The following is a 27,254-nucleotide window of genomic DNA, read 5'->3' on the forward strand; positions in this document are numbered from 1 at the left end:
TGTCATATAGAAAAGCCAAGTACACTATGGAAGTTTTATTACCTATTTGCTGTTGCCTCTATCAGGAAAATTTTTATTCTCATCAGAAGATGAACTTGTGCTTGTTTGATGAAAACTGATTTCCTAAAACTGTTGACTGTTGTTAATTGAATTTCAGACCTTTAACAATTTTTAATTGAATCCCATCAGCTTCCCTGTTGTTTGGCTTTGGGTTCAAGGGAGGTTAATGAGCTTTGTATGTACCTGGAGCATGCAGCTTGCTATTCCAAGGTAGTTGCCCATTTTCAGCACGATGTTGGTCTTCTGGAATTTCCATTGTAGTTTGTGAAAAGAACATCAGCAAATAAAACATGTTGAAAGCCAGCTCTTTTAAATGCATTGAATGCAAATTAAAAGGCTGATTAACACTCGTTAGCATATGTTCATTAAATCAGTTACTTCTGGACTAAAAACAAGCTCACTTCAGGTCCCAGATGACCTCCCCTAACTTCTGAAGTATGCTCTTGTATTGTCCTACTCTTTTTGTGAAACAATACTCTTCTCTGCACCATTAACTTTCTTATCTTCCTTCTAAGGGCTTACTCTGTTGTTCTTCACCTTCTTATAGTCCTTTCACCTGAGAATTATTCTAAAACATCTTGCTTTCCTGAAGCGACCTTGAGGTATTTAAAGACTGTAATTTTTGTGCTGATATCTGTCTGATTTCATTGCCTTTCTGTTTGATACTACTTCTCTATTCTTAAATATCTTTCTCAGCTGAACTCTCTTAGACTCATAGCTACAACTGACTGTTTTTAATGAAGCCAATCTAGAGTTTAGGCTACCTACTAAGTATGTTAAATGATTCAACTTCTCATTCCCTTAACTGAGTGATACTGAAAGTAAAAAGCTAATGGCAATTTAGCCATTTCAAATTACGGTCTTCTGTTTGCTCATATTGAATGAAATCTGGTAATTATTACTATTCTTTAGGCAAAAGCCAGTTTTCCAGGCCGTGATTAAAATTTCATCTTCATTCATTATAATGAAGTTTAAAATAGCTTCCTCAGAACAGTGGTTCTTTTGCAGGGAGGATTGTTTTTTATACATTTCAGTTAAGTGCTAAATGAAAGACCTCCAGCGCACATCTCCCAAGCAGAGATCTTCTGTAATAGTTATTCCCACATGTTGGGATCCTGGTGCTGGCAGAATCTGAATGGATGCTTGCCATTACTGGCAAGCTGCTTGTGAGATCTTTGCATCCGTGACCAAAGTATCCTCTTCTGCAACAACAGTGCTATGCCTGCTTCTTCATCTCTCTCCTACTGCATAGAAATATTATGCAAAGAAAACAAAAATATTTAAGAATATGCTTGTATCTGTCAAAAACAAAACCCCTACATTTTTTCGTCACTTTACAAATCATTTTCTTACCACCAGTACTGCTTCTGAGACAGCAGGGTGCCAAGGGTGAGGGGTGAAAGTGGTCTTGAAGTGCTGTGCTGGTGTTAAATTTATGTCTGTGATTTTCTGACAATGACTTTTGCTTTACAACCATTACTTGTGCCAATAGTTTCTTAAGGGTGTCTCATCTTACTCGCTTTAACAAACAATTGCACTACAATGCACCTTTAGAGGCACTTCAGTTTTTGGTATTTTTTGACAGATATCGAGCAAAAGAAAGAAGTTTATTAGCAGACACTAAAAGTACAAGAGATGTTTACAAACAATGTAGGAACAAAAGAAGCACTCTAGAGATGAGCGCTCATAGTGATGGCAGATAACTTGATCTGTGATGTGATGTCACAGTAGTGTCCAAGCTATACAAGACTCCTCACATTTCTTCTTTATTAAGCTAATATGCATTGGCAAAACATTTCAGTAGCTTTTTCAGATCTATTTCACTTGTTACTCTAGACATTTCGCATGGAAAGGAAGTGTTGCCAAATGAGATGGAGAGAAAGCAGTCCTTATTTGCATCACTTTTCCTCTAGTATTACTTCAAAGTGTTGAGTGTACAGAAACAATTACCTCTGTTTATGAACCTCTGAGTTGTTTACCTCGATCAGTCTGTAGATCTGTGCTTTGGTTCCTGACTACTTGTATATTATTGTTTCCAGAAGTCATTGGTTTTACACCTCTCCTCTCCAATGTATTTTTCCTTTCATATATTTATGTAAATTTATATGAAAAACTTTTATTCCTGCTTTTATACTTAATGTTTCCCCATGCAAGAGCAAATTAATACCATTTTTACCATGTCTTTCCAGTAACTAGGGGGAAAGCTGGTTCTTTTATCTTTTAACACTAGCTTTAGTAAAAAGCTGAAATAAAGAATATGTACTGTATTGTTTTCTTTAGTGTTGGAAAACACTGTTGGTTGAGATGCTCTGCTTATTTCTTTTTGATACGTTTCCATTCCAATGCTAAATCATTACCATCCTATCTCTGCACAGTATGGTCATGAAAACCCATTCCGCAATTAAGTCTTCGGTCTTTAAATTGTGTGTAGGTTAGTGGGCTTTATTTCTTATTTTGGTTCTGAGGATATGAAAAAAAGAACTCGGGTAGTTCAGGCTGTCACAAGCTTTTTTATTTCTACCCAGCTTCTTAGAAATGCCAGTAGCAGCCAAACATTTTGTCAGTGAGCACATGCCTAGTTTTCTGTGCGTGTTTGATTATTCCCATGCCTACCTTCTGACAACCATCGTCTGTTCTTTGAGACCAGCCAGGTAGGTTGCAGACTTTTAGGCCAGAACACCTTTCAGAAGTTTGACCCTTCTTGACTACAAGGTTTCAGAAAACACCTCCTCCATCTGTAGTGAGATCTCATGTAAAAATTTGTTGCCTTACATGATTTGTTGTGGCTTCCATCTGGCTGTCTCTTCATGTAATTCTTCCCACTAGATTTAAGAGCTGTATACTAACAGAAAGCTCTTCGTTGTTCAAGGCAGTTCTGATGTTGGTAACATCGCACCTAAATCTTTTCATGAGTGCTGAAATTAGATTACTACTTAAATATTTCACCGGTGAGATTTGCTTACTTGGACTCTTATTGTGTCTTTTACCTGAACTTTTTCCAGTTCTTTACAGCACTATTTTAAAAAATGTAATCATGAGAAATATGCATAGTATTTCTGTCACAGTCTTGGCTATAAATCGTCTTCCATAAACTTTGCTTGATAAATTTGTGTTCATTTATCTGCAAACTGTCATAGGTCTATTAGCTTTACTATTGCAGAAGGCACATTAAATTGGTAATGCGACAGGATGATCAAGTACCATTTTGAAAATGTTTTTATTTGTTTTTAATTAGTTGTTGTCAAATTCAGTGTTTTCTGGACTCCTTCTGGGTGTTAAATTTATTACAGAATAATAGAAAAGTGGCTATAAGAATAAATACATTCTTATTGTATAGTAAAGTTATTGATGTATGTCACAATCTCTTAAACCTTATAGAGCATATTTTAATAAAATATCCCTGCCTCATAAGACAACATGAATTATTTTTATCTCGTTAGAACTTTGAGTTCCCAGTGTTGTTGAGCTTCCTTATTGCAGACCTGTAAGAAATGATAGTCATTTATTCAGTCTGTTTAGGTTCTGTGGCTTGTTTTGTTTTGTCTTTCCTAAAAGAATGCTCTGAATTTTTTACAGTGTGTAGCTACTTCTCGTGGTGTTAATCACATATAAAGATTTCAAAGAAAGAATGATAGGAAGTCTTTTGTTTAGCCAAGCATTTGGTGCTATTTCCCACAGCCTTCACTCAGAGAAACTGCCTGCTCACGGCTCACATGGATGTAATGTTTGCTAGGTGGGGAACTAGCTGGATGACTGGGCACAAAAGGTTGTTGTTAATGGAATTAAATCAGATTTACTGCAGTCACAAGTGGTGTTCCCTAGGGCTCGGTACTGGAGCCAGTTTTGCTTAACATCTTTATCAGTGATCTAGATGAGAGGGTCAGTTGTGTCCTCAGTAAGTTTGAAGACAACACTAAGTTGGGCAGAAGCATTGATCTGCTTTGAGCACAACGAAGGCTCTGCAGGGGGATCTGCATGGGCTGGATTGATGGACTGCATCCAGTTCTGTGGCATTCAGCAAGGATAAATTCTGGCTACTGCCCTTGAGTCACAGCAACCCCATAAAGTGGCATAGGCCTGGGGAGGAATGGCTGGAAAGATGCCTGGCAGAAAAGGACCTGGGGGTGCTGGTTGGCAGCTGGCTGAATACAAATCAGCACCGTACCCAAGTGGCCAAGAAGGCCAATGACATCTGGACCTGCATCAGAAATAGTATGGCCAGCAGGGCAACGAAATTGATTTTCCATCTGTATTCAGCACTAGTGAGACTGCACCTCAAGTGCTGTGTCCAGTTGTGGGCCATTCACCACAAGAAGGATATTAAGTTGCTTGAGTGCATGTGAAGAGTAATGAAGCTGGTGAAGGAGCTAGAAAATTAGTTATGAGGAGTGACTGAGGGAACTGGGGTTGTTGAATCTGAAGAGAAGGAACCTTGGGGGGTGGTGCTTATTGCTCCACAACTATCTGAGAGGAGGTTGTGGTGAGGAGGGTGTTGGTCTTTTCTCAGGTGACACATGGTAGGATGTGAGGTAATAGCCTTGAGATATCCCAGGGCAGATTTGGATTGGATACCTGGAAGAATTTTGTCGTGGAAAGGGCGGTCAGGCATTGGAATAGGCTGCCCATGGAAGAGATGGAGTTCCAGTCCCTGGGTGGTGTTTAAGAGAGGTTTGGACATGGCACTAAGAGACATGGTTTAGCAGTGGACTTGGTAGCATTATGTGGAGGGTTGACTTGATGATCTTAAGGGACCTTTCCAACTGAAATGATTCCATAATTCCTGTGAAATATCTCTAGCTGAAATTAGCAGTAAAATCCTCCTATGGGAATAAAGTGGAACTTAAAGCTATTTTTCTTCTATTGCTTCCTGTTACTTCTAGTTTATCAGAAACTATAGGTATGACAATAGTGACATGTCTGTCATGGCTCTTGGAGGACTGGATGAGTCAGTTTGTGTTGGCACTTATAAGTAACATCTATACAGAAATTTAGCTCATGTTTATATAGAGGAAGTAGTCAAAGTTTTCATATGCGGTACAAATTGATTCTAAGCTTTCCACAATCTTTGCATTTATATAGTTTATTTCCTAGTTGCATCTGCTCAACAAAAGTACTTCTCCACTGTTCCTCATCCTGTTTTTAAGTTGCGTTGCTCAAAATAAGGAAGGCAAAAGTCTTCATTCTTCACCGATGATGAAATTGAGAGATGTGATTTTGTGGTGGTAACAAAAGCTGATAGTGACTGTTTAGGTGTGATTTCTTGGGTTGTTGAACAACTGCATTTTTACTGTCTTCAGAGCAATAATAAGTCAGTGTGATAATGGATTGCTGTTACTAGATGCCAGGAAGACAGAAAGAGAATATGCTCTCAGGGATTTCGTGACACTGGGTATATGTTTCTTTTGTTCTTATCTATAGCATTCAGGGTTAGTAATTAGTGGTACTAATGCCACTTGAGCAGTATAGCAAGGAATTCAACTGCTTTTCTGCTTCCTACATCTGCCTTATCATCATCGTCACAACCTGGATCTGGGTTAATCTGCTTTCTGCAGTCCACTGATGATCTTTGAAGGTCTAGAGACATTTAATAGCAGTATTTCTGTCTGTGGAAAGTGATACAGGAAGATCATCTTGACAAGGTAGGGCCTGCTATCTCAGTGATTTTATATGTATGTATATATATATATCTTTATTTATATATATCTTTATATTTATATATATTTAAATATATACTATTACATATAAATAATAGCAGAAGAATTTAATCATTCTGTATTGGTTTTACGTTATGTATGCTAAAGTAGTAACCCAGAATATGCAAAATAAAGTTGCACGTTAAGGGTTATGGGCATACCGTATGCCTGTTAAAGTGTATGTAACTTTTATGCCCAATATGGGGGAAGAAGGGGGTGGAAAACACCAAGCATCATATGGTAATGCTTCTGCTTGTTCTTGATAAAGGCCTGCAGTGCCGGATGTGTACAGCAGGCCTTTTATCTGATCCTAGGTAGGTGTAAAGTCAAAAACAGCAGTCGTGAAAGCAGAACCTGCTGCTTCTTGCAGTGCCCCTGAGCTCTAGCTGGCACCTGGAACACAGTTTGGCTGTTATTTCAATTTTCAGTTGCACGTATTGCATTCTGTTGCAAGTTTCTTCTACGTGAATTATTTATTGGGATGGATTATTTAAAGGATTTGCTGCTTTTAATAACTTGGGAAAAACAAAAACAAACAAAAAAAAAAGGGGTGGAACCAGGATGTGCTGTACCTTGTGGCAGATTTTTTTCTAATCGAGTTGCAGTGAAATGTTATAAGGCTGAGGGCATAAAGAAACCTTGCTGATTCTAGAAAGAAAGCTTTCTTTGTATTGTAAGCTTTGTGTAACAGGGTCTTCCCCTTCCCTTTCTCGGCCTGTGTGTTTGGAGGTGCCTGAGGGTCTTGGTTTTGCTTCTTGATTAGCCTGTGATGTTTCAACATGTATTTGTGTTTGGCCTCGGATGTCTCATTTTTCAGTACTAAGTACTTCTGTAGTTTCCTGTTCAATCATCCCACTGCCACTGGGTTTTCCTGAACCCTCTGCGGCCCGTACTTGGCTTGCTGCACATAGCTGTGACCCACACATGAGCCAAAGTAGCATGGCTGGCAGAAGAGGTATACACAGAGTGCTCTCGGGGATACCACTTCCAAAGAATTTCAGTGACTCAGAGGATGAACTGTTCTTCTGTATTGACATGGCAATGGCTGCTCTTTCTACTGTAAGCATTGTGGGAGGATTTCCTCTGATTCAGATGCAAGTATTTCCTCCTGCATGCATCCCCAAATAGCTCTTTCAATATCACTGGATCTCTTCAGTGATTCCCTTCCCACCCCCCCCACCCCCCCCCCCCCCCAACCTGGCTGTCGAGTATTTCATTTTGCAGGGTCTCTTAGAGCATCAGTTCATTTTATCGGGCTTAATCAGTTTCCACAGCTCCACTTTTAGAAGACCTGAAAGATATAAATGGCCAGACGGTGACGTATTTTTGTACCACATAAACAAAACTTCTAAATTAGTACACATGCCAAAAAGCAATTAGGTTTTGTCCCAGTGTGTACAAGAGGAGATTTCCATCCCTTTGAGTCTCAAAGATGTTTCATTCTGTGGAGTGCAGCACTGAGCAGGAGTCTCGATGCTGACAATATATGCAAGCATCCAGTGAATTAAAAACCTGGTATGCCAAAGACTATGACCACCGCTTTTTTCTTATTGAGGAGTAGATACCTTGTGGCAAAGATGGCTTTCCTTGACAGTCATTTCAGCAGTAAACGTGACTGTTGGCTTTTCATTAGACTTGGGAAGAAATGTCTCTTATTTTAATATTTTCTTAGAATGGTAGGGTTGCCTTGGGTTATTTTTTCTTATTGTGGCATGCTACAAAACTCAGTTGGGTAATAAGATTACAGTGTGGGTGGAAACATTTTTAAACTATTTCTGTTTGCAAGTAAAGACTACATGTAAAGTATATTGTCTCTTGAATTTATAGACAGAAATTGGAACCACAGATCCAGATGACTTTGAGAAAGTCCATCCATTTTGTATGCCTTTTGTACTCTGTATGGGATTTAAAATCCCAAGGCTCTTTCAGTTTTGCCAGGTGAGGCTTCTACTTCACTTTTGCGCTGTAGTAGGAAAATACCTATGGAAAATTCCATTGATGGAAGCCTTTGCCTTGGGTGTTTGGTGCCTTTGAAAAACTGTGTGTTAACTCCGCATAGTACATCTTTCACCTAAACCTTTTGGCTCTGAAATGTTCTTGGTACAGGAAATTCTTTATCTGGCAGTGAAATTTGAATGTACTTTTCCTGGTAAGAGATAAGCACGTTTAACAACATCTAAATTACAGGAATTAACGTAGTAGTTGTTTTTAATACAGTTGTTGAGTTCATTTTTATGGAAGTCTCTGTACCTAATAGTGGTTGCTGTATGGGAAACTTTGACAGTACTTCTTCCTGTATTTGGAAGGGGAAAAAAAAAGAAAGCTTAGTGATAAAGCAGCCTGGTTTTTAGAAATGTCAGAATTTTACTTTGACATTTAAAGGAGAATTTCCATTTTCTGATTTATTTATTTATTTTTTCCTAGTGAGGCCTTTCTTGACATTGAGCTTCTTAAAAGCCATGCCAAACAAACGTACGTTATTACAACTCTAAAACTTCATTTCTGTATCCCAAACTCGGATGAAATTTTTCTGGTATTTACAGCAGTGTCCTCAGAGGAGTGCTGTTAATAGAGATCTTCTGAAGAACCAAGTGTTCTGTATGGACACTCGGCCTTTGAGTGTTCCTTCAGAAATCCACTGTGGAGGTGTGGAGGCAGTGAAGAAAAGGGGTGGGAGGTTGCAAGCTGAAAATGCACAGACATTTGTTTTTTCTTTCCATGCAATATAAGGAACTTCAGTCTACTGAGTGCCCTTTTAATACCGATGCAAATGCAAGTTAGTTTAAATTTTTATGTAACACTGATGCAATAAAGCTGCCTAAATGCGTGACCTGCATGTTCCGGCTGTCAAAAAGTTACATACTTACTTCTGTTGGGATAAATCAAGTATTTTATTTAAATCATTTTGGTTTTGGCTCTTTAGAGGTTTCCTGAAAACTACTTCTTTTGTAATAGAATTCGTTTTCTGTTGAAGGAAGGCAGTGTACATTTTGCATACTTATTAGCTGTATGCATTAATGTGTACTTATTCAGACCCTTAGTCAAAGGAGATGAATAAATTATTTGGTAAACAGAAAAGGGCAATTGTTTTTACTCCATGTGTGTGAAACCACATGGAATTGCAATTCTCTTAAAAAACACAAAAATCATTTTAAGTACCTTTAAAATAAGCTAAAATGTTGAATAAACAAAAATGGGGTTTGATAAATTTGGTCCCTTCTGCTACATCTAACACAAAACGTTTAGTTAGGAAACTGAGTGGCAGCGTCCGATACCTCATCTTCAAGTATTTAAGTGGGAGATCTGCCCTGGTTTTATATTTGAGTAAAAGAGGAGTTATTTCCATCTTAGCTGAAACTGATTTCTTAACTTTTTAATCACTGAAGTTGACTGAAATGTCTTCTCAGGAGTATTTTACTAACTCTGTCAGTGTATCGAACAGTTTTATAAGTAAGCGTTAAGATTCTTTTTCTTTTTAAATTCAGAGAATTTGCCAGCAATGTGTAGAAATTTCAGTAAGTGATTACTTGGGAAGCCATTTAGAGGTCCTTTCTTAAATTGTTGGGTTTTTTTCCTCTTAAATATACATATCTTGCTCTGAAAGTAATGCCTTCTATTTGTTTCCAACTACAACAGGTACAAAGAACACAGTAACAGTATTTCGTAGAACAAATTCTCAGACGTAAAACACTTTTTCAACATAGTCACCACCATTAGCTATGCGTTTTTGCCAGCACTAAACAAGAAGTCTCCATGATGTGGTCACATAGCCATCCAGACAGTGGCTAGTCTTTGATGTCACTGTCACCACTGCTGAAATACACCACCCACTGCTTTGCTCACACCCACTGTTTGATCTCCATAAACATTCAGCAAACATGGATGGATGTCAATGAGTGCCATTTTTTCCTGCATGGAGGAATTCAGTGGCGTACCTTTGCTTTATCTGCGCTTCCATGTCAGACAGCGTTGTGTCAGAGTGCCCCTCTGCTGCCATCTGTCACATAGCAATGACATGAATACTGGTGGGGAAAGTTCAACCTCTAATGCCCTCCCACCAACATCCACATCTCATTTTGTAGGCCACCATCATAACGTAGGAGGCATTTCTTTCAGAGCAACCCTCGTATTTTCAAATTGTCCTGCCTAATGTTTAAAATCTGTGTTTTAATATCCCACGGTGAACCCACTGTGGTGCAGTGGGGTATGATTTAAGGCAGTAGCTGAAGGACTCTCTTCCAGAATGGCTAGTTGTTTGGTTTTTTTTCCTTCTCTTTTCATGCTTTATTTTTTATGTTTTAGTCAGTTTGATATAGAGTAGTTGTGAATGAAAATGTTGAAATTAAACGTCTTTCTAAAAGACATTGTCACGAAGTCCAAATTAGGAAGTTGAGATTTAGCTCCAATCACATGAAATCACCAACTCCTCCGGCCATGCAAACCACGGCTCTGGAGTTTCAACGCTAGTACTGAAGACAGCAAGGAACATGCATCGAAATCAGTGGAGGATTGTCTTGATGCCACTAAAATTATGCCAGTTAATGAGCAGCTGTTGACAGAGCCCTGCATAACATGTAATCACGTATGTACCCCAAAAATCTACTTAAGCTTTGGTGACAGAGCACTGTATAGACTGCCAACACTGAGGAGTCTCCTCCTTGGGGATCTCCAGCAGCTGCCTGGCCATGGCCTCAAGCACCCTGCTCTGAGTGCCCTGCTGGAGAAGGGGTAGGCCTCAGGGACACAGAGGGCCCTGCCAGCCTGTGATTGATAGAAGATATTTGAAGACTGGTATTTGGTAGAAATCTAATCGTGTGGAGGAATTAGCTTCCAAGAACTGAGTTGTTTTGAGGCAGTGGGTTCTCAGTTCTTTTCTGTTGTGGTTTTGTGTATTTTTAATTTTTTTTTTTTTTAGGTTAGAAATAACTTACTGGAGAACCAGGGAGAGAGCTGGAAAAACGAAATTCATCCTTAATTGCTTTTAGTATTTTAATAATAAGTTTCTGATGGTTGCTTAAATAAGCATGTGTAGCATGTTTAGTGACATCTCTTTCAAGGAGTTCTGGATTGAGAAATTCTGTTTGGAAACTGCTCAGTGTTGCCTCTGACTTTTTGATACATTTTTCCTGTATTGCTGCTTTGTTGTTAAAAGCCTCTGTTTAGATTTATTTGGTGGTGTGTTTTTTTTATTAATCCAACGTAGTTGATTAGGTCATAAGTAAACTATTCAGTGTATTTTTGCCCACGATTTACGTGTTGGAATCAGAAAAGGTTTTAGAAGAAGTAGGTTGTAAGAATGTAGTTCATTTGTTTCATTTGCCAATTTTTTTTTTCAGAAATGGGCTTTGGGAATTGACTGAAATTTTTAATATGCATAAGTGCATGTTGTTCTTAAAAAGAACTCAACAAAATGGCTTGGAGTATTGATAAGCCTGTGGAGATCCATTACGCAGCCACATCAGTGAGTCTGGTCTTTTGATCCCTGGGGAAGAGGAAAAGCAGTTTAAAAGCAGAAAGTTGCAACTCATCAGTTTCAGGCAAGGACTCCAGGTTGTGAGGCATGAAAATTAGTAAATAAGTCTTACTTGAAACTAAGCAAATATATCTGCTTAGTAAACAGGATTTTGTCTGGCAGAGATGGTGAGAAACAAAAATCACAATTAGCAAATAGAATATAAATTTTCAGGAAGGATTTATTTATTTATTTTCTCCATGATAATACAAGTGTATTTATGTATTCTAAGCATCTGATAAAATAGAGTTAAGTTTTAAACATAGTTACACTTTTCTATCCCAAGCACCAGTAGTTTTCCTAGCCAAGCAGCCTGGTTTTAGTCCCCTTGGTGGGGGCAGGATAAGAGAGAAATCAGTCTTTCTGTTGGTTTTAGGAGGAGAAGGCTGGACTGCTCAGGTATGGAGCACCTCTGCTTTCTGCTGGCCAGCAGCAAGGCTTTGAGCAGAGTGCTTTGCCAGGAGCAGCATAGGAGGGTTGGGGAAGTGACAGTGTCAAAGCATTGGGTCACCGTGGCGGGGGAGGGGGTGAACGGGAGGAAGTTCCCCTTTTGAGAAGCACGGGCTGGGGCTGGAGGATCCACAGTATTGCAACAGGGTGATACTGGAAGTGGAAGGGTACAAGACTGGGCTTTCACAATGGGGATTTCAGAGACAGGAAGCAAATTCATAGGAAACGGGTCTTTGTTAGTGCTACTTCTTAGAAAACAATCTGTGCTTAAAGCTGCAACTGAGACACTGAAGGAGGAGGGAATGTAAGCTGGGAGGCACGTTTGTAGGTCTCCCTGGTGGCACTTAGTCAGGGCCAAAGGATTTCTTTCCCTGTAGAAAAAAGAAAGATTTGCAATGGATTGCTTTTGTTCTCTGGAAATGATGCTAACCAGAGTTTGTGTTTTTGTTTTATTTTTTGTGTATGTATGTTGTTTGTTTTTTCCAGCAACGCATCCAACCAAATATTAAACCCACTCACATTACTTGGCAACTTGTTGGTAAGAGATAAAAATGAAATAATTTAACATGGGCCAACTGTAAGTTATGAACAGAGTTATTTCCTACCAGGCACCGTAAGATGAAAGAGGCTTTCTGCTGCTTTGCATTCCATGTGCTCCCACTCTTTTTCCACTCACTTGAAAGCTAATCCATGGTTTTGGAATTCTCTTTGCAACGATTAGTTGTGTAAGAAAGGATTATGGCTCTAGATGAACTGTAACCAGTGAGTTGAACTGTGAACATGCGGTTGCCTTTCAATGCAAACATACCCACTAGTGCAACCAAGACAGTGAGAGTGCTGAAATTACAGCTACAATCACAAGTGTATTCAGCTCTTCCAGGTGTGCCCAAATGTCCTGTTTCCTACAGAATTCCTTATGTGGGCTTTGTTTGGTTTTGCAGTAGGAATAGGGCACTACCCTTATAAGTAGCAATAAATGAAAAGTTCTTATAGTAGCAGGTAGAGCTGTGTAGTATTTATTCTTTTACATATAACTTCTGTAGATTGTAGGTTTTTTAATGGAGTTGTGATTTTTCTTATAGATGTATGTTATAAATTTCACAATTCTCACTTAATTTTTGCTTAGCTACGACCAGTCATCCTACCAAATTATATTTTTAGACTTGTTTCCTAAGGAAATGAGGCTTGCACTAGTCATGCTGTCACAGTCAGCTGTCATTGTCCACCCATCTGTCTACCCTTGGTGACTGCCAATTTCAGGCAAACCTGTCAGACTTGTGGAGGTAAAGGAACCACTTCTCTGCAGTTCCGGGTCCAGAAAGGATGCTGTCACGTTCCCCTACTTGGGGGGAACCCCAACTGTCCCCATGCATACCTACCTTGTGGGAGCCCAAGCAAGATGGGCATCACCAGGCAGGCAGACAAAGCTGGCCAGGGAGGGCAGCACGTGGTGGGAGATGGAACAGACTTCACAGGTGTGAAAAGAAACGAAACTGAGATGCCAAGGCAGTCATCTGATAAGGGGGGAGTCTGTAGCTGAGGGTGCTGCAGGAGCTGGCAGAGGCAGGGAGGAATGGTGCAGCAGGAGGTGCAAGGAGAAAAACAGGAACAGATTTCCCTCGTTCTGCTTGTGGAACAACTTGTATCCTCCTCTCCCGTAGATACAGTTATGGATCTTACAACCTCACATTCAAATGACTGGTAGATAATGTTGCGCATACACTTCACTGAGCGTGGCTGCAGATGGCTCTCTGAGTACTTCCTTACCTTGAGTTGTTCGGAAACCAGAGCTTGGTGCATGTCACTGGTATTCTGAAAGGTTCGTTGGTAGCTTGTTATCGTTTCTAAAAAGTTCAGTTACATTAAATGGTAGAGCTCAGAGTGAAGAAGTCTGCATACTTGCCTTTACTGATACAGAAAACCAGCCACATATCTGACTTTTCCTGCACTGTCACGGTTTGTTTTGAATGGGGATGTAAAGGATGGAAAGGAATGCTTGAAATGTCAAACACAGCATTGGAAAGTCTGTGGGAAAAGATGCAGCCTGTGAAACTCCAAGTAAAAGAAAGAGCCTGCATGATAACCTTTTCCTAAATCTTTTCTCACCTTCCTTAGACTTCAGATGGTTGTTTGTTATTTTTGTTTGTTTGTTTTTACAAATGTATTTTTCAATGTCTTGCTAGCAAGTTTTGTCTTCTCTTTTTCTGTAGATGCTTCTGTTTATGACATTTATCACATTGCATCCCTGTATTTTCCATTATCTCAGTGCTCTTTTTAACCAGTTGCATTCTGGCCAGATGCTTCGGCCGCTTCTTTTCTCAGTTTTATTAGTGCTGCTGTAATCCAAGGCACAATGCTTTGTATCTCCCTTACAAAGCATAACAAACCCTAGGCTTTTAATTGAGAAAGTTCCATCTTAGTATAAGGCTTAGCGTGGGATGAATCCGCTGAGATGCAGTTGCTTGTTCTGCTCTAAGTTGTAACAAGGATTTTCTAACTAAATGACCCTTAAGTTGTGTTTGTTTATATTATCCTAATTTAACGCTCCTCAATTCTCATACTATATACATCCTTGCCTTTTGGTTGAAAATGATCTCTACACTGAAGAAAAATTCCGGTAACCTTGGCAGAGATCAGCCTCTGGCCAACTTTCGATTAAAGCTAGCTTAGCATAAAAGCACTGCTTTCCTGCAATTGTCTCCCCCAGCACAATAAGCTGGTCTCTGTCATTTTGTCTGAAAGGGCAGCCACAGGCTCTCAGCTCAAATTAAGTACTTAGAATTACATTAGGATGTAAGCAGGCTCCAACAGGAAGCAAGGAACTGCTCAAGAAGGTCAGGAAACACTTAGGATCATTGGAATTTTCTGCGGTCTTCTGAGATGTTAGAGCTGCAGAAATTAATGTATTTAACTCTTCCTGCATGTGATGTGGTTGCCTCTGCACTGTTTATGTGTGCTGTTGAGCTGAACCTATGAAGTATGCCAGATAGCTGCACTAAACATAGTTTTGAGTTCTTGTATGTTAGCTCTGAAGTGGTCAGGCAGTTGGACTTGGATCTCTGTTGGCCCGTCTCAACTGAGTTATTCCATTTAATACATTTGTACATCTGTGTGAGTGTGTGTGCTGCCGTAGCCCAGCTGAAGTGTTCTGAATTGTTACAATGAAATTGCATGCTTCTCCTTCTAATACAACTATTTAAAGAAACAAGAACAAAGTCTCATTTCTTCTTCATTCATTCTTCTATAATCAGTGTATATTCATAGTGTCTGAAGAGAATCTCCTTCCTCCCAGCAAGGATCGAGATTCATGGAGAAAAGTGCAAATCTATGATTTCTGTGTTGTGTTTTTTTGGCATTCTGTCCAATGCCTGACATTTTGGATGTTGCTTGGCTTGTGAGATTTCAACTATAGTGTTATCTTCTGAACTTTTATAGCTGAATTTCATAATAGATGGCTCCTTATTAACTTTATCTTTTTGCTTATGTATAAGTTTAAGCAGCCTTTGCTGCAGAAGTTTGAAAGTGAGTGGTGCAGCTTTTCTTCCACATTATGCTCCAGAAAAGAATGTAATGGTATTGTTGTTTTGTATATTGTATGTAATTCTGTAATTGAAGCCATGACAGTACAGCAGAGCTTTGGAACTTTAGGGGAATGTACTCCAATAGTCTTCATTGTGAGGTCAGCGCTGCTATGGTACATGGCTAAACTTAGGTGGAAGAGGTGCAGATTTCACAAGAGGGCTTGTGTCTGGCAATGGTTGCAGCTGTAGCTTCCTGGGGGACTGAAGTGAAAAATGAAGAGAGCAGAATGTTGTCTGTATAGAAACTAAGGTTTTATTCCTCTGCTGGTTTATTTTTGCATACTTCTTTCTCATGTTGGCAACCCTGCACATTGCAGGGGGGTTGAAACTAGGATGATCATTGTGGTCCTTTTCAACCCAGGCCATTCTGTGTTTTGCTTGAGTCGTCACTAAAAGGAAAAGTCGTGATAGGTTAACTGGATTTCCTTCTAGGGACTTGTGGAAGTTTCCATGATAAAGAAACCAGTGTTTTTAAGTGTTAAGATTCTGGTGCTGTTGAGAAGGGAAGAGAAATAACGCCATATGTAATGGCACATAAGCAAGACGTTAAAGATCATCTCTTAAAGGTGTTGCTTTGTTTTCTGACAGTCTGCATCATTAGAGATGAGATTTGAAGTGACTAAGGTGTGCATTGCTACATTTAGTGTCTGTGGTGTGGGGAGGATGTTGAGTGACCACTTTCTGCTTCTGTCTTTATTTAACAGGCTTAGGAAAAACAAAAAGAAAGACGAGCGCACGAGACGCCTCACCCACTCCCAGCACAGATGCAGAGTACCCTTCCAATGGCAGCAGTGCAGACCGCATCTATGACCTCAACATTCCTGCCTACGTCAAATTTGCCTATGTGGCAGAGAGAGAGGATGAACTGTCCCTTGTCAAAGGGTCCCGGGTCATTGTCATGGAGAAATGCAGCGATGGCTGGTGGAGAGGGAGCTACAATGGACAGATTGGCTGGTTTCCTTCGAACTATGTGGTGGAGGAAGTTGAGGAGGCCACAGCAGATTCACCGAGCTTTCTGAGCTTGAGGAAAGGCGCTTCCATGAGTAACGGCCAGGGCACCAAAGTACTCCACGTTGTTCAGACACTGTATCCATTCAGCTCCGTCACAGAAGAAGAGCTCAATTTTGAAAAGGGTGAAACAATGGAAGTCATTGAAAAGCCAGAAAATGACCCAGAATGGTGGAAATGTAAAAATTCCAGAGGGCAAATTGGTCTTGTTCCTAAAAACTATGTAGTAATCATTAGCGATGGTCCTTCCATTAACACTTCCCATCCACCTCAGATAAGCTACACGGGACCATCTTCCACCGGACGATTTGCTGGAAGAGAGTGGTATTATGGGAATGTTACCCGGCATCAAGCAGAATGTGCCCTAAACGAGAGGGGAGTGGAAGGAGACTTCCTTGTTAGAGATAGTGAATCTTCGGTAAGTGATGCTCAGCACCACGGTCTTTATATTAAAGGATGTGATATATGGTTTAGCAAGTGTGGAAGCTTGTAATTGCAGTATCCCAGAGGAGGACTTTTCATCCCTAAAGAAACAAGCATTGCTTCAGTGCTACAAGCTGATACACGTACCATATGTGAGAATCAATCTCTTACAGAAATGCAGTGACATTTACATTTACACTGAAATTTAACAACTGTGGACTGTATTATCTAGGGTTTTCTAATTAACAGACAAGTAACTAGATATTTCAAGCTTCTGTCTGACATTTCATGTATGTCTTCATGTACGATCATTCTCAAGTTTATGGCACTACAAGGAAGGAAAAATTCTTGCAAATTACAACTTTAGACATTAATTTTAATTTAAAGCCAATTTAAAACGGGATGTTTGCGTTGGTCAGTTTTGTTTTCCTTTAATTAACGTAGGTTAATAACACATTCTTTAAATTAGATCATTTAAATTATTGATTAAAATTCAAATTTAGTGTGCTTCTGCTCTGTTTAGATTGTTTAGGTTGTAATAGGATGAAATTATTATATCTAACTGATAAGATTATAATGCACAACAAAAAAAGGTCAAGTCAGTGGCTCATGTTACTTGGAAATTGAGCCTTGGTGACTTCAGAGGGGAAATGAGTAATGTTGATTAAGGATTATTATAAATCTGGAAGTTCAAATTTTAAATTACACTGAAAGGCCATTCATGAACGTTGAATCCAGAGAAGGCATAGTAAGGGTGCTCTGAATTTGAATTATCCCCTTACTGTGATTTTTAAAAGGTGGCAGGTTTTAATAATTCCCCAATACGCCTTTGAAACCTTACAAAAAGGTGAAACTTAATTTCTCATCAGGGTTTTTCTGCATTCGTTGTCTCAACTGTAGGACCGTTACTTCATGAGGATAAATGGTTTAGTACATACTTCCATCCAAGTATTCTGTTACTTCAGGTATAAAAACTCAATATCCATGAAGTTACGTCAGCTCAGTCTTTTGAGGGTACAGTACTATTAAAAAGCAGACAGCTCCAGGCATCTATCCCATACTTGTCTCACATTTTTCCTATGTTGTGAATTAAGCTCGTTTGAAATGTGGATTGCAAATAAAAGTTAAAGCAGTGTGAACTGCTTTAAACTTAAAGGTAGGACAACTTCTTGACTCCAGCAGATCTTCAGGAGACTTCTGCTTAGAACTGGTGGTAGCCTGTATCACAATTGCCTGTGGAACTGTGGAAAAACTGTTCCCCTGTTATACTTCCTCATGGAAGTGATTTCACTTACTAGTCAATAGTACAAGTTGGCATTTTTAATATAATGCCTAAAATTCAGAATTGGCTGACACGTTGTCACTTGGCGAGGGAGATGAACAGAGGCTTTTAGTGACAGTAGAAAAACAAGTAGAAAAAGGCAAGGGAGTTGTTAAGTCTCTAGGATCTTCTAAATACAAATTAAACCTTGCATTTTAATTTTTGAAAAGCGCTGGTAGTGCATTATTATTATTGAAGCTAGATTGATGTCTCTTTATTCTCTGAAATTTTGACATTGTATTGATAAAATAGAGTTGTGTAATATTCCATAATATTTTTTTGTGTGGTTACAGAGAATTGTCTGATAAGTTTCAGGCATCTTTTCTGTGCAGCAGATATGAAGCTGTCAGACTGCTTTGTTCAAAGCTCTATTTTTAAGTTCCTATTTCTGCTTTTAGTTAAGTATAATCACAAAAGGAAGACAAATAAACATAAACCAGAGGGGGCCAGGAAGAAAAACAAAGATTTAATGGAAATAAACCAGAAGAAAATAGAAAAATAGTTAGAAAAAGTGATATACAGAGGCTGCCAAAATCAGGTTGCTTGGTCAACAGGAGACAAGATTGAGGTAGATCATACAGTTTTCCAAAATACAGAAAGCTCCTAGAGGATGATTTTAATCATTACATTAACTGTACAGATGTCCCCTCAGCCTGGCATCCTGTCTGCCAGGGGCAGGAGGGGTACATTGGATGCAACACAGCCATGGTCAGTCTGCACAGATGGAAGCTTACTTTCTGAACAGAATTCTGCATTTTGGGTTGTTCTGACTGGTACTTATTAGTCATCTTCTGCATCCTAGGAAGGTGTCAACAGGGCAGTTTGAAACTTGATGCATTATTTAAAATACAAGAATATGCACCCATATCTCAGTGCATACCATGTTATAGTGCCTACTGTGTTGCAGCTTGTTTCCTTGCTCCTAGAAGTCTAAATCTTGAGTAAAACTAATCTGGGTGAAAGGACACAGTAACCTTTTAATTTCATGTGTTATCATAACACTAAACACACTTGTATGCAAAGCATTTCCAAATTCCCTCTCTCTGTTGTTACTGGGGAAGCTGTTGCTTCTGTAGCACACAATTCATTTGGAGTATGATCTTTAAGGTATTTCCAGCATCTCACACTTAACTGGAATCCCAGAAAGTTTATTCAAATATCATATACTCATGTAATTTGTTTATACATGTTAATTATAAAAACATTGGAGATTACTAGTTTGTTTTCTTTTTTCCCCTAAGTACCAGGAATTATCTAGAAAGCTAGTGAGTATACCTGACAGCATCCAAGGAAGGCCCTAACAAAGATATCTCACAATCTTATTGTAGAACGAAGATTTTAGAAATAACTTATAAATTCTTGACTGTTTCCATTTTTCACACACATAACCGCGGAGGCTGTTGAAGCTGTGCCTACAAGTCATCAGGATCCTATGCAGCATGAGAGTCAAAGGTCTCGATGGGAGGCATCAGGCTGAGCACAGTTGTTCGCTCTCCTATTTTGCTCGTTTTTATCTTAAACAGCACTTGCCTTTGCACTGTGGTATGAATCCAAAGGCAAAGGTGTAAGGGTTATTCCATTCTAAAAAGGCCCCATAGATAAAACATTGAATTGTCCTGGTAATCTTGTGCTTGATTTCTGAGCTGTTTTATGCACTTGTTTAGCCTTCTATCATTATCATTACAGGAAGTCTCCCTTAGAAAAGTTTTCCTTGCTTTTCTTTGAGGTCTGTGCTTATTAATGAGCTATGTAGAGCTCTATTTGCATAGGTGAGGGGTTTTTATGTTACTCTGCATTCACTTCATTGAGGGGACTCTCATTTAAAACCGTACTTGATGTAGTATTTTACGATATTTCTCTTAATTTGATTATCAGATGTTGGTCTCACAGCTAGATTCCTTTAGCTACAAATTCCGTCCTCACACTTAGATTGAATGGGTGCTGCCACATGGAGAATACCCTGAGATGAACCCTGTTGGGTAGCTAAGCGTCTGATTAGCTTCATTAATTACGAAATACTATTCTTAGCGTCATAAACCTGTTTGAACCATTTAAACCCGTAGTTTATGTAACAGACACGGTTAGTGGCTGATAGATTTTTGCCAACTCCGTTGCACCTAGATAATGTAACCTTAGTTTTTGGAACTGTGAATGAGGAGACTGAAGTGGAGCACATCTAGTTAGAAAGGCTGCTTTACAAGTTCAGTTCTCACATGAAGCAGAGAACCAGCTATTTTTCTCAAACCAGTCACATTTATTAGCAAGAATGAGGGATGTGACTTTGAACCATTCCAAGAGCAGTTATTCATTATGAAGCTATGCCAATAGTCCCATGGCAATCAATTTAATACTATCCCCTGGGGAGCAGGGGTTGGTATTGGGGTTTGCCATGAAATGCAGGTGCATTACAGTGATTGAGGATTGTAGGTGCGGCTGGACTTGTGCCAGTTCGCTGAGGCTTCATTTAGCTCCTCTGTTCTTTGCCCAGAAATTGTGCCAGCAGAGGAAGGAGGCAAAGCTTGCATGCTTTTTGAGGTGCTAATTCTGTAGCTCTCAGGGTGTCCCATATTTTCCTGGAGTTTTAATCCTTCAAGTGTTGGATAGAAGCTATTAAATGTGGCAGCTGTTCAGAAACTGCAGCACGTCATATTCTGTGACATGCTGTAATTGACAACTACAGCGGAGAGAAGGAGTAAGTTCAGTCTTAAAAACAGGCTTCAGGAAATAGCCTAGTGGGTTATTTTAAATGGAAGAATAAGAATGTTATTAGACTGTACTTGAAGACCAGTGGAGAGAATTCGTGTTTCTGACCTGCCCTACCACTGATTTGAGAGTATGTTGGATGTCACATAGAATATTTGTGTGTATGTAAATAGGATGAGATAAAGGAATTTTAACCCTGCCAGATTGTTCTTTCCAGCCTGACCACAGACCTTTCAACTGTGTTGTTGGGTTTTTATTGTTATGGCTGAGGTAGCTGAGTAGAAGGGGGAAGAACAAGAGAAACCTGAGCTTGAAAGAATTGGGCAGCCCTAGCTTGGGCTCACAGAATAACCTGAAAAATGACAAAATCTCCTAGAGAGGAAAGGTAGTGCTAAGTGAAGCTGGGTTGAAACAAAAAGCTAAGTTGTAGGGTCAGTAAAAGGCTTTCACGGGAGTTATTTTTCCCAGCGCTGCCACTTAAAATAAAGGGTCTTGAGCCTCTGTCAAATAGGGATTTTAAAGAGGGGAACTTTCCATCCTGATTTGCCTTGTTTTCCCTCATATCACTTCATAGCTTTTCTTCCTGATAAAGTTTCCGGTATGTTTTGATCACGAAAGAAGTAAACTGAAGGAACCTCATCCTGCATGTTGTCTCCCACGAGCTGTAGTCACGGTCATGTTAGTCATTAAGGGAGAATTAAAGGCTTCTGAAATAATTTTACAGAATTTTACATGGGAACTGAGGAACTGGAAATGCGGAACAGCCAATCTTCAGTTTTCATCTTTAGGAATGGATTTGACTTCAGATTGAGGCCTTCCCAATTAAGGCAGCGCAGAAATATTCAGAAGTTCACTGCCATGAGGCTACGCTCTGTAATCCTGTGGCAGAGTCATCCACGACTCCGTAGGTTTCTGAGATTAAAGTTGACTTCTGATATGCCTTCATTTACTGGCATGTGAGGCGTTTTTTTATTCCTGGAAAAGTTAGCGTGCAAACATCCAAATACAGCAATTAATTTAAGAGGGAGAAGGGAGGCAAAGATGGCCAGCAGTTGAAATAAAACAGCTTAAATAGTAAATAAAATAAACAGAGTTGGAGCAAATCCAAAGAGGACAGCAGGGAACCAATTCAAACTGCATCAAACCGGCATACATTAGAGCAGTAATGTTAAGAGCTCAAATTAATCTGCAGATGTATTTTTAAAATGATTTTTTTTTTTTTTAACCATCTTGCATGTTGGATACAGTGGAGAAATGCCAAAATGAAAGTAGCTGTAGGTCTGGTTGGTTGGGCTGTTTGTTCTTGCATCCTGGTGAATTTATTAATCTGAGGCCAGTAAAGGGTTTCAGGGTTTCTGCAACAGCTGTTCAAGCTCTTCCATCCCTTTGCACCGGATGGTGGCTCTCAAAAGAGTTAGATCAGCCTTTCCGCTATTTTTGTAACTGAATTAGATTGTGGAAGGGGTAAACTTTGTAACATATATTCTAGAGAAGATAAGCAGTGCTAATGTCTCCTTTTTAAGCACGAATCTAATTAACAGCTCTGAGGCTGGAAAAATAGACCGTAGTTCAGGAAAATGACCGTTCATGAAAGTTCATAACAAAAGTGATTGGAAATGTATTTATGGTGTCATGCTTGGGACAGAAGTCTAGTACCAGCACCTCTGTCAGTACTACATCCTGTTTCCACTGAGCATAGACTTAGAAGCTTCACAATTTGTTCAACAAGACTTGATCTTGTTTTCTGCATCTCAAGCAGCCTGTCCTACAGTATTTGTCCCCATGCTGCCCCTTTGAAGGACTCTGTGGAGCTGCAAAGTGGCTCATGCTCAGAGCTCGTGCCCTGAGCTTCTCTGCAGCAAGCCCAGCACCCTGGGATGCATTCAAAGCTGTGCTTGTGCAAACCTGTGCTTCAGCTCCAGATTCGTTGTTACCCTTTGATGACAGTTCATTAGGGACTAGGAAGGTGTCTGCTGAAACATAGGCCCTGTGCTGGGGCTCCCTGACACAGCTCTGTATGCTGGGGTTATGCAGATCCAGGAGGTTCAGCTAGATCCTGACAGGTTTGGAATTGTTTTTAGCAGTGTGGATGGAGTAGATGGAGAAGGAATAGAAGGTAGCAATACTAAAACAGGTGAGATTTGGGGTCACGATTTGGGGCAGCACAGGATATGGAGGGTATGTATGGCAGAGACCCACATCGCTCCAGGAGAAGGAAATGGCTCACTTTGGATAGATACTCTAGTGTGTACCAGGCCCCCAGCACATCTTCCCAAAGCAGAGCTGCTGACTGTGTTGACATCGGGAGGTTCCCACTCCCCCGCTGTGCTGCAGCTGTGCTGGGACAGAGCTTGTGCATGATACTGTGAACCGTGTGCTCCCTCATGGGTTTTGCTTTGTTAGAGTGAGAGCAGTGATCTGGTTCTCAGCGTTGCCAGCTGTATGTGGTGAAGGATGGGTGGTGGGTTCATGTCCTGCCTGTTCTAACTGCAGCCTTCTCAAAGCAACCACTCACCAAAGACTTGAAGATTTACAAAGTTTTATCATGCAGAATTGCTCTGTTCTGGATAATTTAATTAGTGGTTAAATTTGTCTTTCATGGCTGGTGGCTGATGGTGTGGTTTGTACTATATTTTGGTTCTATAGCTTTATCCTGTTAAGGGTGTACATGGTAGAAGACATCATTTCCTATGCATGTGGTGATGAAGATAAAAAGGCATCTTTTTTTTTTCTTTTGCAGTACAAAGCAAGAATGGCCCTCTAGTGGTCACAGCTCAAAAAGATGATAAAAAATAATAATTAAAGAAATGTGGGGAGTTTGCTTCGTCTCACCGAAGCAGTACTGCAGTAATAGCTTTCTCCAGGGCTCTCGAGCAAAGAAACCAAAATGATGAAAATTTTTCTCTTCTCCTTCACATTCTTGCGCTTCTGCATGGAGGAACTAAGATAATATTTGCAATTTAGTCATGTAATTGGCAGCTTCAGACTATGCATCTGGGGAGCTTCACTTAGATGACTTAACTGTGCATGTTAATAACGACGGCAATTATTTATTGAATAATAGACTATTGGGTTTCTTAAGTAGCTGAGGCACTGAGCTGTGGAACAAAGACTAGCACAAATTACGCTGTCAACTGTATTTCAGTTTGTTCCTGAAACCACCATACTGTGCCTTCCTTTTGTTCACTTTTATGTAACTCTTTCTTTTCTTTTTGAATTCTTCCCAACAGCCCAGTGACTTCTCGGTATCTCTAAAGGCATCGGGGAAGAACAAACATTTCAAGGTGCAGCTCGTGGACAATGTCTATTGTATTGGGCAGCGTCGCTTTAATACTATGGATGAGTTGGTGGAACACTACAAAAAGGCTCCCATCTTCACCAGTGAACACGGGGAAAAGCTATATCTTGTGAAAGCACTTCAGTGACGATGAAGATGGACTTGGCCACCCAGGCCCCTTCTAACTTCCAAGCCTTAGGTCCTAAAATCACTTTTATAGAGCAGAGCAATATCCGAAGCAGGCTTAAAGAGTAGGCTCTTTCTAACGTGTTTGCTCTGTTGGTTGTTATTTGTCCTTTTTCGTTTGCCTACTTTTGTGTTTCAGTTCTGTTAATCTCAGATCACCTCCCTTCAGGTTGAGAAGTTCACCTCTGTGGCCATTGTAAGCACTCACTTCCATGTCCGAGTTCTAAACTCCCCTCTTCTGTGTACGTTTACATACTTAGCTCGGATAAAGGAGGGGGGTTTGCAATTCAACCCAGTGTTAACCTGTTCAAATTGCTCACGCAGACAGACAGAACTCTTCGTTAAGAGACATCGGGCACAGTTTGAATGCACTGAGGCTGCAGCTAAGTAAGTGAGATATAGTAGACATAACAGTTGTGGCTGTGAGTTCTGTAGCTATATTGCTTACCAGGTAGTATATTACAAAAACTCCTAGTTCCTAGAAGCACTCTTTACACTGTACTCTGCTATTACATTGCCTCTCTGACTCTTTGCAAAGAGTACACTAATTAAAGCGTTTTGTAATAGTACTTCTTAAACTACTATGGTAAGATTGTAGTAAAAGAAAACTATCTAGTGTATTTTGGTCTGTAATTGCAACAAAGAGAAATTTTATTTGAAAGTTGATTACTAAAGAGAGAATCATTGAATTGTAAAGACTGAATGTTCTGGTAATCTACAACCAAATGTGCCATCCACATAATGCTTTTTTCCTCTTGCCCTTCTGCTTGTTTGAATTAAACAATTATGTATTTAATTCTCAAAGTAATATGTATCTGTAGCTGATTGTTGACACTAATACAGAAGATTAATAAAAACTGATCAGGGGACAGGGTGGGGCGGGCTACCAACACTATATATATATTTGCTTTACAGAAAGGAAACTTCAGGTTTTACGGAGGGTGGTGTGATTGGTAGGAAGAGACACACAGAATGTTTATGAAGAAAATGCTTTTTTCTCTTTTCTTTACATTTAAACTCCTTTATGGTTTAAATATACAGACTTTAGATGGCACACTCCTGAGATTGAAGAAGGGATCTTGAGATCTCAAAATCTTGCGTACTCAGTTTTTTGGATATTGTAATAAAAAAGGTATTATGTCATGATGGAGTACTGGGTTTATCCTTGGGTGGTGGTCCTGGCGTGGCTTTAGAAAGGTCAAATAGAGTAAATTCTGAATTTGCCTGTCTTGGAATGTGTGTGGCCTACAAAAAAAATATGTGCAACTTCAGAGTTCAGGTTGATATGAGGCGATGTCTAATGAGGTCCACGTTGATTCTCTCTGTGATTTGTTTATATCTTTAACGAAAACTGCAAGGTGGAGCTCTTTTATGGGACCTTTTTTGCTGTTAAGTCTTCCTTACAGATTTTGTATTTCAGCCAGTGGTGATACGTGCGTAACTCCAGTGTAGGCAGAGCGAGCACCAGCTGGGGGCTGCTCTGAAAGTAATGTCTCCTATTTATTATTATAATGTCAGAGGTGGATATTAGTGGGACGGCAGTAGTGGCTGAACATTCCCACCAATATTCTGTAACATTTTGTTGCCGTGTGACAGATGGCAGCACTCTGACGCGATGGTGTCTGACATGAAAGTGTGTATGAAACAAAGGTGTCTCGTTGAATTCCTCCGTGCAGAAAAAAATGGCACCCATTGACATTCATCATCATTTGCTGGAACTTTATGGAGACCGGACAGTGGATGTGAGCACAATGAGGCAGTGCATGGTGCGTTTCAGCAGTGGTGTGACAGCAACATCAAAGACAAGCCATGTTCTGGATGGCCATGCAGATTTTTGCGACTGTGGCATGCCAGCTCTTGTTCATCGTTGGCAAAAATGCATAGCGAATGGTGATGACTGTTGAAGAAGAGTGTTTTGTAGCTGAGAATTTGTTCTACCAAATAGTGTTATTGTGCTCCTTTGTATCTGTTGTAGTTTCCATGGAAGTAAATCGAGGCATTACTTTCAGAACAACCAACGTACAACTTCATGAGTTATACACATGTTATTCTTCCACAGCTGCTCTTATTTCTGTGAGATTATCTAGATTAGAACAGTGTATGAATTAACAACTGTATGTGGGTAAACAAAACTGAAGCTTCTGCATGGTCCAGCTTCGTGAAGGAGGGTAGTGATGTAAGACAGACCAGAACAATCACTCTTCTTCATCCTGGCAAGAACATACCCATGGCTAGATTTCATTTTGGAGTTACTGAGAAGTGCCCCTTGTTTACAGTCTTCTTGCCAGGACATCACAGTTGGTTTCTTCTTAACCTTTTAAGTGGGTTCTGAAGAGGCCATAGGGTTTTTGCTGTGTAATGTCTAGTTATTCATTTAGCTCAGTGTAAGCATGTACCTTGAGTATGGCAAAGACATTAAGAAAGCCAACTACATGCCATGTGTTTTCAGTTCAGAGTGAGTTGCTTTTCAGTCCCGTTGCCTCTTTGTAATGTTTTGAAGATTGGTACGTGGGAATGTTTTTCAGTAAACCAACAACTACAGTTACTCTTTCGTGCTGCCCCATGTTCATTTTTCTGAAACATTCACTATATTTCGTGTTCCACGAGCCTTTCTATGCCTCTTGCTGTGTGTTTCCTATTTTGCTTTTCTTTTTTTCCACTGAAAGTTCTGAACCCCTTTCTAGTCTTGATAGATTAGAACTAAATCAAATAGACTTCCAAGTGTGATTTTTACCATGTGCTCGATATTTTAAGGGATTTACAATCCTTTTATTTTTTCTTCCCCTCTTGCCTTGTGAACAGCTTCTGAATATAGAGGCGCCAACCGCTGGAGTATTTTGTTTGGAAGCAGTTAACTAACGTTAATTTATGACCCAGCTGTATGAACAACTAGCTTGAATTATTTTTTTTTTTTTTGAAACAAGCTTCATCTTGTTTTTGCCCAGTCCGTATTTGATCAACATGCAGTCTATTCAGCAGGCTCATTAATAGGTCTTCAGTTGTTCCCAGTCCTTGCTAATTAAGATGGGTTTCTGCAAGC

The 27,254-nt window shown here is 39.8% G+C and overlaps 1 protein-coding gene across 3 annotated transcripts in view; it reads left to right on the top strand.

Moving 5' to 3' along the window:
• The window catches only part of NCK2 (NCK adaptor protein 2), a 132,130-nt gene extending 106,773 nt beyond the window's left edge, over window positions 1–25,357 (top strand). For all 3 annotated transcript variants that reach the window (XM_072326637.1, XM_072326638.1, XM_072326636.1), the window contains exons 4-5: window positions 16,001–16,722; window positions 23,982–25,357. In XM_072326637.1, coding sequence (XP_072182738.1) covers window positions 16,001–16,722; window positions 23,982–24,176 — 917 coding nt within the window. In that variant the 3' untranslated portion in view covers window positions 24,177–25,357. The remainder of the gene's footprint in view (window positions 1–16,000; window positions 16,723–23,981) is intronic.
• Window positions 25,358–27,254: the final 1,897 nt, after the last annotated feature.

This window comes from Excalfactoria chinensis, chromosome 1 (genome assembly GCF_039878825.1).
Source record: "Excalfactoria chinensis isolate bCotChi1 chromosome 1, bCotChi1.hap2, whole genome shotgun sequence".
Classification (NCBI taxonomy): Eukaryota; Metazoa; Chordata; class Aves; order Galliformes; family Phasianidae; genus Excalfactoria; species Excalfactoria chinensis.